We start from the raw sequence: 14,417 nt of genomic DNA on the forward strand, positions 1-14,417 counted from the left end.
CATGACAAAGTGGTATCAGAGCACGTGTCATACATACACACGAATCCATATGAGCTTTAGGATGTCCTAGAAAAGAAGTAGGGGCATTCCATCTGCATGTGTGAGTGTGTGCTACAGAGAACTGAATCTGAATATGAACATGAGAAAATTGAAAGAAATGAACAAGATCATTTCTATGTTTATTATTACCTTGTTTCTCTATAGCAACATGGAAAATGCAAGAAGTAATGATACAAGTGAATCATTTGAAGCTCGAATAAGTCGGATGGAACAAATGATGGCAGCTTTAACAGAATCCTTGAGACAATAACCCTTGCCCCCTCGCCTCCGCGGGTACAAAATGAGCTGGATAACAATGACATTATAAATCTAACTTAGAAGTTTATAAAGATGAAACTGCCAACTTTCTTAGGCTGTATAGAACCCTTAAAGGCAGAGACATGGTTACACGAAATGGAGAAATTATTTGAAGTTTTTCCCCGCACTGAGACTTAGAAGGTTTTGCTGGTCACCTATACTCTAAAAGATGAAGCTCGAAGATGGTGGTTGATAATCCGAAATAACAATGAGAACATGACATGGGCACAATTTAATGAGATCTTCTATGACAAGCACTTCCCTCAATGCTTCCAGGACCAAAAGGTTTTTGAATTCCAAGAACTTAAGCAAGGCAACATGTCTGTAGCCGAGTATGAGGCTAGATTCACTGAATTAGCCCGATTTTCTCCTCACATGGTGGATACAGACTACAAGAAAGCTCAAAAATTTGAAGGGGGATTGGACCTGGATGTATTTGAACAAGTAGGCATATCTTGAAATTGCCTACATATATGAAAGTACTTGACCAAGCATTGATGGCAAAGGCCACATTAGTAGCAAAGAAATAATCCAAAGCACTAACAACTGAATGGAGAGGGAAAAGATTTGGATTTAGTTTCAAGAAGGACAGTTCTTTTGTTACGAGTAAGAAGCAAAATACGGGGTCTATTAGTAGTTTAAGTCAAAGCAGCGAGTCTACGCCTATCTGTGCCCAATGTTGAAGGAGACATAGAGGGGTTTGCCATCAAATATCTGGTGCTTGCTTCTGGTGTGGCAAGACGAGCCATATGATAAGAGATTGTCCAATTGGGTCAGAAAATGCCAACCGTCCTGTAACAAGTTCAACTGGATCTACTTCTACATCGAGGCCTAATGTAAGAATGAATGTCAGGGGTAATATTGGAAATGAAACATTGAGACAAGAAAGAGTATTCACACTAGTGCTTGGGAATGTGCAGAACACCGAGTCCGTGGTGTCAGGTATAATTTCAATTTGTGCCTAAAATGCTTATGTCTTGATAGATTTTGGTTATATACACTCTTTTGTGTCGCATGCCTTTTCATAGAAATTAACTAGACCTTTAGAACCCATGAATTATTTACTGTCTGTATCTACACCATCTGGAGGTTCTATGATGTGTGCTTATGTTTATCCGTCATGTGATATTATGATTTGTGATGTGACATTATATGTTGATTTATTACCTTTGGAAATTGATCATTTTGACTGCATATTGGGTATGGATTGGTTAACGAAGTACTGTGCAACTATTGATTGTATGAATAAAACTATTATATTTCGACCACCTAATATGCCTGAATTTGTATTTGTTGGGAATGGGGTAATTCCTCCATGTGATAACTTCCCACAGTGATAACAAGCCCCTGTCGCACGATAGCATACACTTCCATATTTCCTTCCACATGTAGTACAAGCTGGTGTTGAATTACCACTTTGGCTTGAACCAGTATTATTAGAACTCCCCGACTTGAACTTCTTGTTCGTTGACGTAGTTCCCTTGCTAAAATTCTATTTTCTGCCTTTCCATTCGAAGTTTTTTTTACGGCTGACCACATTTCTCTCCGCTATTAGTGCCCTATCAAGTACATCCACATACGTCGGCAATTTGAGTACATTAATCTTATCTAGAATTGGGTCACGTAAACCTCCTTCGAACTGTCTAGCCTTCTTGTAATATGTGTCTACCATGTGGGGTGCAAAGCGAGCTAATTTTGTAAACTGAGCTTCATATTCAGTAATTGATTTATTTCCCTGCTTGAGTTCCATGAATTCAGTTGCCTTTCTATCTTGCACACATTGGGGAAAATATTTCTTATAGAAAATTTCCAGAAAACGAGCCCAAGTAACATCCTTATTATTATCTCGCACTAACATCCACCAATGTCTGGCATCATTTTCTAGGGTGAATGCTGCCAGTTGCACTTTCTGAGTTTCGGTACATGGGAATACTTCAAACAACTTTTCAATGCCCAAGACCCAAGCTTCGGCCTTCAATGGTTTAATTCCGCCATGAAATACTGGTGGCTTCATCTTTTTAAATTCCCTGGTCAAGGCAATAGTACAAGTCTCCGGCTGGCACCCTGGAGCTGGAGGTGGTACAAGCATTGGAGGTGGGGAATGTGGTGGTTGTTGTTAATGTTGTTGCCATTGTTGTTGTCGTCTTATGGCTTCAGCCATGTCTTGCATCATTCGTTCCATTCTATCCAGTCTTGAGGAGGTTGCCTCTTCTATTTCATCACATCTGGTTCTCACCATTTTTTATATGAAACTTTGTATTATAACAAACACAATTTATATATGTATATATAATCATGTACGCAGTTGCATATATAATCATAAGGTTATCTCACTTAACATATGAAATCCACATGAATGCATTCCTGAAGTCTCTTCTAGATCCTCTATAGCTCAATGGACAAGTGAATGAGATATAACTCGTGCTTTAATACCACTCTGTCACGACCCTAAATACGCCCCTATAGGTTTAGTGTCATGACCGGCCAGTAATCATAGATTACCTATGGCCTCTATACAAATAAACCTTTAATATAAAGTACAGGGCTTAGCGGAAGTCTAAAATGTTATAGCATTCATCCATTGAGCCATGCATATATGAGGAGAGCAAATATGTTAAGCAAGGTTTTGTTGCAAAGTTACACCCAACATAAGTACAAATTCATATCTTACAAAATACAACCCCAACTATGAACAAATACAAAACCATTAAACCACACAAAAGGGGTTCGACAAGCATGGCTCCACCCAAGCCTGATTATTGCACTTGGAAGCTCCACAAAAGGCTGACCCGGGTAAACTCAAGGATATCTAACTCGGATGTTCAGTTTGCCCACCTACAATTACATATATAAATAAATAGTGAGCTAGAGCCCAATGAGTAATAACAGAATAAAGAGGTTAAATGAATGAAGTTCGACAATAGTACAAAAACATGTCTTACAATTTTGAAATGAATCTTAAATCCTTTTCAAAGGGAGGCATTCGCCATATTAGATCAAATTCACCACAAAACATTTTGATTAGCAATAATAGCATCTTTTTGTAGTAACAAACGTCATTCTTAATATTATATGTGGCACATCCATGAAGTGACAAATATTATTCCATTGATAATATATCATACCGGCTATGGTATTGTTACCCCCAGGCAAGGGCCTAGCCATGGTATTGTTACCCCCAGGCAAGGGCCTAGCCATGGTATTATTACCCCCAGACAAGAGCCTAGCCATGGTATTGTTACCCCCAGGCAAGGGCCTAGCCATGGTACTATTACCCTTAGGCAAGGGCCTATATTCAATGGATGCCACAATATTGTTTCAAAACAGAACTTCATTCATTAAAGGACATAACATTTCAACAAGCCATGCTATCAATTATCAAATCATTTTAAGAATTCATTCAATCAACCACATATACATTTTGATAGCAATAACATTTTCGAAAGTAAAGTTAATTTGAACATATCTTTATAAGGTTATTACTCACAGTGATTTGCGGTGACACTAAGCCTCGGACGTCCACCTAAACGAAGCACATAACAAAGTACAAATAAAACTCCATTTCATTTTAATTCAATTCTCGTTATGCGTCTCTAACTTATTGTATGATTATCAGAGTCCAAATGGTGCCTAAGAATGCTTGGAGTGGCATGGGGATGCAAATATGCACTTAAAAGAGTTGGTAAAATTTCGCTGAAAACAGGGTCTCTGCTTGAGCGCAACTTCCTACACTCGAGCAAGGGTTCAAAAACAAAGGTGGTCGCTCGAGCGGTCTATAAAAGTACTGGATACATGAAATTCCCGCTTGATGGTCGCTCGAGCAGAAGACTAAGAAAAAATGTCCTCGCTCGAGCACCACTTTGGTCGCTCAAGCGAACTGTAAAATTTCAGAACTTCTGGGAGCCCGAATTCCACGCACGAGCGTAGACTCTCTCGCTCGAGCGGATAGCACGAATTTTGGAATTTCCAGAACTGTGTTTGAAGTTCAAACATGGTCATTTATTCAAAATCATGGTAATTTCCCAACCAATGACTCTAACCTCAATTTATAAAATAAGTTTAACTCAATTTGAGTGTACATTTCTCCAAAACATGTTCAAAATATGATCAAGTGACATGAGAAGCATGAAATAATGAAGGGTTCTCCACAGTAGGGTCTAAATGTGCCATGCATGTTGGAATTTCATGAATTCTAACTCAAATTATGTATGCATGTAAGCAACTCAACTCTATTCTTCCATTTTTATGATACTTATAGCTTATTTTCTTCAATAACATGCCAATGAGTTAAAAAATGAGAGGAATTCAACTACTATATGCCATAACTACATGAATTAGTGATGAATGCCACACCTAGTGTTGAATTCAAGTGTATTATGGCCCCAATTTTTGAATCTTCCACTAATTCTCTACAATTCTCCTCTTTCTCTCTCTAAATATTGAACTCTCCTATCCTCTCTCTCAATTCTCAGCTGAGTGTGTATATAAAAATGAGCTCATAAGCTTAATTTGGGTCTTATATAGGATGTGATTAAGTTAGCCTAATCAAATGTGGTTAAGATGAATTAATTAGGCTTAACTTTAACTAATTCAATGAGTTTATTCTAATTATTTTGATCCAAATCAAACATCAATTAAAGTTTCCATAAAATTCTAAATATTCTAATGAGCCTATTGGGCTAGTCAATTTCAATTTCTGAAGCCATTTAGGCTCACAATTTCCGACTCTAAGTTGTCAATTTAAACAGATATTCCATATATCAACAGATAATTATAGAATTGAACATGTAATCACATAATCAAGCACATAATCATGCAATTAAACTTATTTAAATTATATAATGTACTAGTTTGGAGGTCAGGGTCATCACAAAAATAGACCTTAGATCCGGGTATCACCAGTTAAAGGTCAAGGAAGAGGACATAGAGAAAACTGCATTCAGAATTAGATATGGACACTATGAATTTTTGGTAATGCCATTTGGGATAACTAATGTGCCTGTGGTGTTTATGGATATATTGAACAAGGTATTCAAACAATTTCTCGATGAATTTATAGTTATGTTTATTGATGACATCTTGATTTATTCTAAAAGCAGGGAAGAACGTAAACATTATCTAAGAACTATTTTACAGATTTTGAGAGAGAATAAGTTATACGCTAAATTGTCCAAGTGTGAATTCTGGCTTAACAACGTAGCATTTCTGAGACATGTGATTAACAAGGATGGCGTATTAGTGGTTCCACAAAAAATCGAAGCCATTGTAGACTGGCCAAGACCAACCAATGTGTCAGAAATCAGAAGCTTTCTGGGACTTGTAGGTTACTATCGCAGATTCGTGAAAGACTTTTCAAAACTTGTTATGCCACTAACACAGTTAACACAGAAAAATATACTATTTGATTGGACTGAGCAGCAGGAATAAGCTTCTAGGAATTGAAGACTAGACTAGTAACCGCACATATCCTGACATTGCCTAATGATACTGATGGGTTTCAAATTTACAATGATGCTTCATATAAAGGTTTGGGATGTGTACTCATGCAAAATGGTAAGGTGATTGCTTATGCCTCGCGACAACTCCGACCAAATGAAAAGAACTATCCAACCCATGACCTCGAACTTGCAACTGTGGTTTTTGCACTAAAGATTTGGTGCCATTATCTGTACGGAGTGACTTGTGAAGTGTATACTGACCATAAAAGCCTCAAATATTTATTCATCTAAAAAGAACTAAACATGAGATAGAGAAGATGGCTGGAATTGATAAAGGATTATGATTTACAGATTCTGTATCATACGGGGAAAACCAATACCGTTACAGATGCATTAAGTAGGAAATCAATCGGGAATTTGTCATGTTTTCTCATCGGTCAAAAAGAATTGTTGTATGACTTGGACAAGAATGAAATTGAAATTGTACTGCGTGAACAAGGCGACATCTTAGCCGCCATTTCTGCCCAACCTCCAATCATTGAAGAGATTAAGGAGAAACAACTAGAAGATGCATTCTTGAAGAAAATTGTTGATGAGATTGATTCAAAACTAAAACCAAGATTTGTGTTGGAGAACAGTGTGTTGAAATTTCAGAATCGATTTTGTGTGCCAGATTGTTTTGATTTGAGGAAGTGTGTTATGACCGAAGCCCATAACTCCAACTTTGCTATGCACCCCGAGAAATACGAAAATGTACAAGGACTTAAAACAAAATTTTTGGTGGCCTGGCATGAAGAAAAGCATTGCTGATTTTGTAGCCAGATGTTTGCATTGCCAATAAATTAAAGCTGAACATCAACGAACCGCTAGACTACTTCAGCCGCTTCTAATGCCAGAATGGAAATAAGAGCATATTACCATGGACTTCTGTAATAACCCCTATCCGTAATTAGCCACTAATCCGTATTTAATGATGTTAATGAGTGGATTAAAATAAATTATGTGTTTATTCTGCACTTTGTATGATTTTGGCTTTCTATCTGTTACTTATAGAAATATCTGTTTGGAATTCCACTTTAATATGTAAATTGAAAGCCTTATCGGCATCCGAAATCGAAATTGACTACACCGATATGTTATTTGGAATTTTTAGAACCATATGGCAAGTTTTATTAAAAATTGATTCAGTCTGATTCATTAAGTCGTGTTTGGATAGACCAAATGCTCTAGTTCATGTATTAATACATCACATGTATATAAAGTGCCTAATAAGCTCATTTGAGCTCATTTCTTTCATCTCCCTTAGTGCACAAATCTGAGAATTCATCTCAGAGAGAGAGAGAGTGCAATTCTAGAGAGAGAAAGGTAGAGATTAAGGAGAAATTGAAGGCTTTGACTTGAGCTCACCAAGATTGTGCTAGAATAAGAGTAATTCAAGACTCTAGGTAAGATTACAACCTCTAGATTGTGTAACTAAGTCATTTAACATGAAATATCTTCAAGATTATGAGTTTGATGTGTATATTGAGCTTAGAATAAAGATTTGAGTTGCAATTCATGCATGCATGTACATTTTCTCACAAATTGAGCATGAACTCCAAGAATTCTCTCATGCATGTTTCAAATTCATCTTAATTAGGAAAGATCATCGAGTTCAAGTTGTTTTGTGGTGTTTGATCATGTTTTGAGAAGTTTGATACAAGAAAAATTCATGCATGTTGTGTTCATAAACATTCTTGAAGTTTAAGTTGAAATTGGAAACTTTTAGCAAACCCTTGGGCCATGATTTTATGAAATGATCCTAAATTCTTCATGTTTTACAAGTTTACTATGTTATCTCAAGTTTTGGGGCCCAAGAGATGTGTTTTGAAGGTTGGAATTCGAGTTTTGAGCTTGAAGGTGCAATCTGGAAATTCTAGAATTTGTATCTACCCTTGAACGTGGGAGTTCACGCTCGAGCGACCAATCTGAGTGCGTGCACTCCCCTCGAGCGACCAAAAGTCCGCTCGAGCGTGAATTGCAAGCTCCCAGAAGTTTCATGTCTTTTACAGATCGCTCAAGCGAAGGAATGTGCGCTCGAGCGACCATTTACATTTTGCATGTCCGCTCGAGCGAGGAAAGCTACGCTCGAGCGTGGACCTTATTTTCAGAAATTTTTCCTAAGTGTTCCAAGGCATGTTTTGACATCCTCATTGCATCTTAGGCATTCCTAAGCCTTAATTAAGCCATAGTAATGAGGTTATAGATTAGAAACACACTAAGAAAAGAATGTACTAAGTTCCGAGACTGCAAGTGTGTGTTTGTTAGGCAATGTTATAAGAAAGAATAAGAACTAATGTAATGAAAGCTAAGCCTTAATGGCCACTTGAATGTGTAATGATAAGACATGCTTGTGTTATGTATTTTGTGATTGTAGGTTAAGACTCGAGGATTGATTGACCACTTACTGGAACCACTGTGAGTAACGTTATTGTGAAGATACGTTCATATGAATTACGTTCCAAATGAAATATGATAAGTTCTGATTTCTGAAATGATATCTGTTTTCGTGAACGAATATTCCAAGTTTGAAATCTATTATGGCATCTATAGATAGTCCCAAGTCATGGGGGATAGCATGAAAATGCGGGTCCATGACATACAAGTTTACGAGATCTCGTTTGCCATTTCATTGTGGTGATATGTGTTTAATCGGTATCCGGAACCGATTACTCTAGTCGGAAGACGTTCTGTGATGTGTTTTATGGAATGTACCATTATTATGTTCTGATATGAGAATGATTATGCTCTGGTATGTTTTCTGCTTATGATATATTCAGATTTCGTTCACTAACCTCTTTACCTTAATGTTATTCATTGGGCTTTAGCTCATTGTGTGTATATATATGTATAGGTGAGCATTCTGGAGCCCGAGCCTGAAAGCTTTTGTCTTGATCTGTGTTCTGTTGTTAGCCAACCATTGTGCCTCACGTGGAGGTTCCTGAAGCATCCTGTGTTTAAGTTCTGTGGTTTTTGTTTATATAAGATTTGATTTTATGCCATTGGCTGTACTTGAAATACTGCAATGTGTGTGGGTATAATGTATGGTTGACTACCGGTTATGTATATAAAGTTTTAAATATTCTGTTCATATAAGTCAGCACAGCTCATTGGACAACTATATTTATGTATTTGCTTCCGCTAGCCCCTTAATCTTGCTAATCTGTTCAGAGGCCTTCGGTAGTCCAAGGATTACTAGCCGGTTACGATACCAAACCTATAGGGGCGGGTTTGGGTCATGACAACTTCCTTGTAGGATTGCCTCGCTCTTTCTGAGGTATGGATTCTATTTGGGTCATTGTTGATTGTTTAACTAAATCTGCCCACTTTTTGCCTGTTAAATCTTTATATAATGCGGATAAGTTGGCTAAATTGTATGTCAATGAAATTGTGAAATTGCATGGAGTTCCAATTTCTATAGTATCCGACAGAGATCCCAAGTTTACTTCAAGATTCTGGCAGAGTTTGTAACAAGCTTTGGGAACTGAATTGAGATTGAGCAATGCTTATCACCCATAGACAGACAGCCAATCAGAAAGAACAATACAAACCTTGGAGGATATGCTCAGAATATGTGCCCCAGATTTCCAAGGCAATTGGGAGACCTATTTACCACTGGCTGAGTTTATGTATAACAATAGTTATCATTTGAATATCGATATGGCTCCGTACGAAGCTTTGTATGGTAGGAAGTATCGTTCCTCAATTTGTTGGACCGAAGTTGGTGATAGACCGTTATTGGGGCCAGAACTGGTCCAAGAGACAACTGAGAAAGTGAAGCTAAAATAGCAACACTTGAAAACCGCGCAGAGTTGGCAAAAGAGTTATATAGATATTCGAAGGCGAGATATAGAATATGAGATCGGGGATCATGTGTTTATAACAGTGACTCCAATGAAAGGCCAGACACGGTTCGGAGTGAAAGACAAGTTGGCACCGAGATATGTTAGCCCATATGAGATCCTCGAGAAAATCAACTCGGTGACATATCGGGTAGCCTTACCGCCAGTCATGGAACATATGCACAATGTTTTCTACGTTTCAATGCTCTGAGACTATTTAAAGGACCCATTACATGTTATTGAGCCGACACACGTACTTTTGAAGGATGACTACACATATGAAGAACGGCCAATCCAAATTGTTAACCGAAGAATCAAAATATTCAAAAACATAAAAATTTCGTTGGTGAAAGTTGATTGGCAAAATCATGGTGGAACCTATGCGACATGGGAAACAGAAGAAGATATGATAAGAAGATACCTTGACTTGTTCCCTCTAGACCTGATATTCTTCTAAAACAAAGGTAACTCGAGTTTGGAGGACCAAACTCTCTAAGGGGGAAAACTGTAACAACCCTGACCTAAGATTAACTGTTAAACCACGATTAAGGATGCCAAATACATAATTAAGATGAAATCCTATATTAATTACATGTGTATAGCATTATTCGTATTTATATATATTTATTGTAGAAATATTTGTTTCTATTTTGTTCTGTAAATTGACGGCCTTATCGACATCTAATCACGAAATTGACTTGAGTTATGTGTTATTTGGAATTTTTAGAATTTTATGGTAAGTCTAAGTAAAATCCGATTCGAAACGATTAAATTAGAATAATTAATGTCCATTTGATTAGCTTTAATTAATCACCACTAATCAAGCCTATATAAGGCTCCTATATGTGTCATCACTCTTTTTTTTTTCCTTAGTCACACCTTTGAGCCTACACACACAACAAACGTAAGAAAAAGAGAGAAATGAGAAGATTTGAGCTCAAACTAAGGGGATTTGCTAGGAAGAAGAAGAATTGGACTTAGAGACTCAAGAAGTAAGCCTCTAGCTCTCACTTCGGAAAGTCTAGGTAAGAATTCAACCCTTTGAATGTACAATTTTGATGCCTAATCCATGAATTCATGAGAGAAGATGTGTAAGACAAGGATTGACCTAGAAAGGAAGGAGTTTAGATCGCACCATGCATGCATGTGCATTTCATGGAGTTTTAATGTTGTTTTCAAGAGAATTCCCTCATGCATGCAATAATTCTAGCTTGGTTTTAAGAATTCACCACATTTCCTATCAAATGACCTTAATTGATCATGTTTTGGAAGGTTTGAATTCATATCAATGCATACATGTTATGTTTTTTAAACTTTATGCTTGAGTTTGCACAATTAACTTATTCTTGGGCCTTGATTTTGCGAAATGGTTTTGAATCCAAGATGTTTTCCAAGTTTACACAAGTTTCCTTGAGTTTTTAGCCCAAGAGAACATGATTTACAGCATTGAGTTAGGTTTTGAAGCTTGTAAGTAAATCTGGAAATTCCAGAATTCTGCTTCTACGCTTGAGCGTTAGAACCTCAGCTTGAGCGACCACTCTGTGATCTTGCGCTTCTGCTCGAGCGACCAAAAATTGGCTCGAGCGTGAAATGCATGCTCCCAAAAGTTCACACATTTTTCAGACTACTCGATCGACAAGAGTTACACTCGAGCGAAGACCTCAGTCTCACGCTCGAGCGACCATCGAGCGTGTGTCAAGCGGAAAAATTAAGCAACCAATACTTTTTTAGAGTTTACAAACCGCTCGAATGAAGGAAGTTACGCATGAGCGGCCCCTCACATTTTTGACCCACCGTTCGAGTGCAGGAAGTTGCGCTCGAGTGAGGCCCCTGTTTTCTGCATAATTGACTAAGTGTTTCAAAGTGAATTTTGGCATCCTCATCGCATCCTAGGCATTCTTAGGCCATGATTAAGACACAATAATGAGGATAAGACTTAGAAACACACTAAGAACGAAACACGATGATTGGAATGAATTCTGAGCGTGTGTTTCAATGTGTACATGTTATGTGTTGTTTGTAGGTCACGCGTCGTAAGCTATCTAATCTTTCTGCTTCATCTGTTCTGCAATTGAAGCCATTTGTGAGTAATAACTTTGTAAATCTATATTCAATTATAAGTATTTTCTGAATGATATAAGATGATTTGTTTTTTGAAACATTGTTTTCTGTAAGAATGAATGGTTGTTCAATATTTCTGAAATATATTCGTGGCATTCTTAGCTTCAGATGGCATCTGTTATCTGTTCTGTTACGTCCCAATTATGGGTCCACTGTACGTCTCATGAGCTAACTGTTATGGATCCTTTTGTATACGTCCCTTTGTGGGTCAATTGTACATCTCATGAGCCAACTATACCGTCTCCATGTATGTGAGTCAACTGTAAGCCTTCATGGCCGTCTCTTTACGGGTCAACTGTTTCTGCTAGTGCTAATGGATGTACCACGTATGATTAACTGCAAATCCTGATTATGAGTATGATGTTGAATCTATTTCTGTTATGAACTCTGATTTTTGAACATGATTATGAATTTCGTTTTCTGTAACTGTTATGGACAACATTCATTAAACCCATTACTCTATTTTTATTCACTGGACTTCTACTCACTATTTATATTATGTATGTAGGTGAGCAGGCGGGTGACTAGGCCTAAGTTGCTGCCTGGAGAGTTTTGTTTTGTCAGCCAGCCACCGTGTCTCCGGGGAGGTTCCCGTTTGACAAGTTAAGTTTTGTGAGTCATGTGAATGATGTTTTTGTCTATCTATACTTTGGGCTAAGTTTCTTATGACACTATCTGTATTTGTTTGGTGATACATAACATATGGAAGTTTGACATTATATATAAGTTTCAAATCTTTTCTGTTCCATGTATGTCTGCACAACTCTATGGACTATGTGTGTTTCTCTAGTTACTTCCGCTAGCCCCTATATTTCATAATATATTCAGGTTAGAGGCCTTTGGTAATCTGAGGATTACTGGCCGGTTACGACGCCAAACCTATAGGAGCGGGTTTGGGTCATGACACTACTGCCTTGGCGGAGGGATATCATCAACACTTGAAAATGGTTTTCCACATAGGGTGAGCCAAAACCCAGTACTCTAATATAGTGTATGAATCTTAACAGAGTTATAAGATGAATGCATATGCAATGCTTATTCCAAAACATTTTACATCTCTTTCCAAAATCATGCAGTGCCAAGTTTATATCACAATTCATACAATTATTTCTTTTTCAATAGAAAACAGGGCAATTGATACAACACTAGGAATCTCTAGGACGTATCTGCAAGTAAGCTACAAGCACTACTAATTTGGCATTTTTATCGGTATTAACCGAAAGGCTCGACACCTAACCGCGCGGGTTTCTGGACTTTCATCAAGGACACACAGGCCAATATAATACCACAACTACACACCTACCTAGATTTGCCAAGGTATTGACCCATTTTTCTCAAAACGATAACCATTTTCAATGTGTTAATTATGTTACCATGCTCAATGCAAATGGATGAGAAAATAGTTTCAATTCACCTAATTCTCATGTAATTTCTACAACAATTATAGCTATCCTCCATCGATAGCCCAAAATAAATATCTCTAAACAAATAATAATTTTCAACACAGATATACTTTCTAATACTTCCAAATATGAGTGATAATTCATATCCAACTCCACAATCATCATCATCATCATCATCATTATTCCAATTGTATGAAGCCAACATCAATTCCAATTTCTCTTTACAAAATCCAACATTTACATTTTAGGGCAAGATCCATTTTCTTTAAAAATCAATCTCCATGGATAAAATCCACCATTTATCACAACCCAACCATTTTTATAAAGTCACAATCATATACAAGAACCCATTTTGAAAACCCCTCTTTTGATTTCAAAGCCAAAACCCTAGGTTTTTATCAAAAAATCCCCAAATCACTATCTTGTTTAGAATAATAAATAACTAAGTTAAAAATCATAAAAAGAGTCAAAATAATCCATACCTCAAAGAAGAAGACTCGAAGGAAAGATGGATAGAACACGACGGAGCTGAAAACTCAAACTTCTCCGGTTAAAACGAAGCCCTCGACGTGCTCTCTTTTTAACAAAGGGACTAGGGTGTAAAAATTGATGGATCAAGATGTATTTGGAGTTTAGAGATGGTTTCTAGAGAGAGAGACTGTAGATATGAGATTTAGATAGAGAGAGAAAGAGATGAAAAAATGATCTAAAAAGTGAACTTTACAACTTGATATACGAGCAGACCACTCGAGCACAGGAATGGTTGCTCAAGCAACCAGACAAAAAAAGTGAGACCGTTCGAGCGAAGAACACCACCTTCCCAATACTTTTGTAGGCTTACAAAAGTCTGAGAGTTCTAAAAGCCCGCTCGAGCGTAAGAATGACCGTTTGTGCTAAGACCGCTTGAGCACAAGAAACACCGCTCGAGCGAGGAATACCATACTCCTATTAGTTTTGCAGACCTGCAAAAGTACTGGAAGTTCTCAAAGTTCACTCGAGTGAACAAGCAAAAACTTAGGCAGCATAGTTTTTGAAAAAACTAACTCCCAACCTGTTTCAAACACAACAAAGACACTCCAATAGCCAAACTCAACGTGGAATAAGATGAATAAGGATATGAACAATCAAATACAACAAGGGATCCTGGATCCAAGACAATAAACGGGTCGGGTCTAAACTGGAATCGTTATAGGACTCTATTTGGTCTTGAGGGTAAT

General features: G+C 37.4%; 1 protein-coding gene across 1 annotated transcript; it reads right to left on the bottom strand.

Annotated features, from left to right (window-relative positions):
• Positions 1-1,063: 1,063 nt before the first annotated feature.
• LOC114288998 (uncharacterized) lies at positions 1,064-2,371 on the bottom strand. The gene is made up of 2 exons (XM_028232641.2): positions 1,885-2,371; positions 1,064-1,188 (listed from the first exon to the last, which is right to left on the bottom strand). Exons 1-2 carry the CDS (start codon positions 2,369-2,371, stop codon positions 1,064-1,066), a joined length of 612 nt encoding a protein of 203 aa, XP_028088442.2.
• Between the last annotated feature and the right edge of the window lie 12,046 nt (positions 2,372-14,417).

The sequence above is a fragment of the Camellia sinensis genome, chromosome 13 (genome assembly GCF_055761805.1).
Source record: "Camellia sinensis isolate YWXY chromosome 13, ASM5576180v1, whole genome shotgun sequence".
In the NCBI taxonomy this organism is placed as follows: domain Eukaryota; kingdom Viridiplantae; phylum Streptophyta; class Magnoliopsida; order Ericales; family Theaceae; genus Camellia; species Camellia sinensis.